Below are 2,066 nucleotides of genomic sequence, written 5' to 3' on the forward strand. Positions count from 1 at the left end.
CCACGAACTTGAAGCCCCCCTTGTATTCATACTGAAAAATCACCGAAGGCGTATCAGACAGTGGTCCTGAACTAGGTGTCCCATGCTTTCATTTGCTCAATCTGGCCACCTAGGCTTCCTCACAGGCCCCTTTCTCTGCCCCACCCCTCCCCTCCGATGCCCCAGGTAGCCACTCAGACTGCTTACAAAGCCCGAAACCAAACTCGAGATTTTCCTGACTCGTAGCGCCCCCATAGGGCAGTGTAGAGCGATCCCTGTAGGTTTCTGAGACTGAAACGCTTTATGGGAGTGAAAGAAAGCCTCCTCTTTCTCCAGGGGAGCTGTTGGTGGCTTTGAACTGCTGACCTTGTGGTGAGCAGCCCAGTGTGCTACTCATCACACCACCAGGGCTCCTGGTTTGTGCCCCATTTAAGTGATTGCTAAATGTTTGACGATCACACACACACACACACACACACACACACACACACACACACACACGACAAAGTAACAGCTGTTTTCTCTTTTTCCCTCCCAGAGCTGACCTTCCTGCTGCCTCCCGCCACCCTGGCGGGCCTGGCAGACGCCTGGCTCCGAGAGGACTGCCCGAGTCTCAACTACGCCGCCTTAGTCACCGGAGCAGCCTCCTCGCAGGCGGCCTTGTGGGCCAAGTCCCCTGGGGTGCTGGCTGGGCGGCCCTTCTTTGATGCCATCTTTGCCCAACTGAACTGCCAGGTCTCCTGGTCCTTCCCGGAGGGATCCAAGCTGGTGCCCGTGGTCAAGGTGGCCGAGGTGCGGGGCCCCGCCCACTGCCTGCTGTTGGGCGAACGAGTGGCCCTGAACATGCTGGCCCGCTGCAGTGGTGTGGCCAGTGCTGCGGCAGCTGCGGTGGAGATTGCCAGGGGCACCGGCTGGGCTGGCCACGTGGCGGGCACAAGAAAGACCACACCAGGCTTCCGGCTGGTGGAGAAATATGGGCTCCTTGTGGGCGGGGCTGCCCCCCACCGCTACGACCTGGGGGGCCTGCTGATGGTGAAAGACAACCACATCGTGGCAGCCGGTAGTGTGGAAAAGGTACGTGTCTGGCGGGGCCTCTGCCAGGCCCAACCTGGCCCTCTTCACAGCCTCCCCCCAGAGACTCGCGGCCACCCCCTGGGGGCCAGGGGTGCAAACCTGCCCAACACCTCATTAGCCCCCACCGTAAGGTGAGGGCGTGGGCTTTGGCCTGTCGGCAGTCACTCGACTGTTACTTGGCACGATATCGAGAGCCGAGGGCAAGCCGTGGGGAGCCCCGCCGACAGTGGCTGTATGACCTTGGGCAGGTCACTTGAACGCTGCAGCTCTGTTTCCCAAAGTCTTGAAGCCTTTCCCTCCCCACTTCTATGGTTCGTATTCTGAGCCACGTTGAACTCAGGTCTAAATTCCGGATGTGTGTCCTGGTGATATCGGCCACTGAGGACCCACCAAGCCCCAGACCAGAGCTCACTGCCGACTCACAGCGAGCCTGCGGGACAGGGCAGAGCTGCCCCTGTGGGCTTCCGAGGCTGCAACTCTTTAGGGGCGACGAACGTCTCCTCTTTCTCCGGAGGAGCCAGCGGAGGGTGATTTCAAACTGCTGACCTTGTGGTTGGCAGCGCCACCGCCCGGGCTCCTCTTTGGACCAACACCGCGGTCATTTCCTGTGGCTGAGCCTGATCTCACAGAGACCATCATCCCGCGTCCACGCACACGCACACACATGGTTAGCCATCTGGGAACCCAGCCGCTCTGCGGGAGCAAGACAAGGTTTTCTGCTCCAGTCTGGGAAACCGACGGCGACAGTTCGACCCCATCCTCTAGCGTCGTCCTGAGTCAGCAGGGAGTTCAGTGTGGTTACCATGGGGGGTCTTCGGGATGCTAGCCCAGCTCACAGAACCCCCTGCACTTCTCCCCACCCCGCAATGCCTCACTCCCGGCCTCCCCTGACAGGCTATCCGAGGGGCCCGGCGGGCAGCCAGCTTCACTCTGAAGGTGGAGGTGGAATGCAGCAGCCTGCGGGAGGCTGTGGAGGCCGCTCAGGCGGGCGCAGACCTTGTCCTGCTAGACAA

General features: G+C 60.9%; 1 protein-coding gene across 1 annotated transcript in view; it reads left to right on the top strand.

The window, feature by feature from the left end:
* The window catches only part of QPRT (quinolinate phosphoribosyltransferase), a 9,444-nt gene that overhangs the window by 6,763 nt on the left and 615 nt on the right, over positions 1-2,066 (top strand). The window contains exons 2-3 of the mRNA XM_045284863.1: positions 518-1,053; positions 1,948-2,061. Coding sequence (XP_045140798.1) covers positions 518-1,053; positions 1,948-2,061 — 650 coding nt within the window. The remainder of the gene's footprint in view (positions 1-517; positions 1,054-1,947; positions 2,062-2,066) is intronic.

Source organism: Echinops telfairi, unplaced genomic scaffold, assembly GCF_000313985.2.
Source record: "Echinops telfairi isolate 266 unplaced genomic scaffold, ASM31398v2 ScPeMD7_5;HRSCAF=22, whole genome shotgun sequence".
NCBI classification, from domain to species: domain Eukaryota; kingdom Metazoa; phylum Chordata; class Mammalia; order Afrosoricida; family Tenrecidae; genus Echinops; species Echinops telfairi.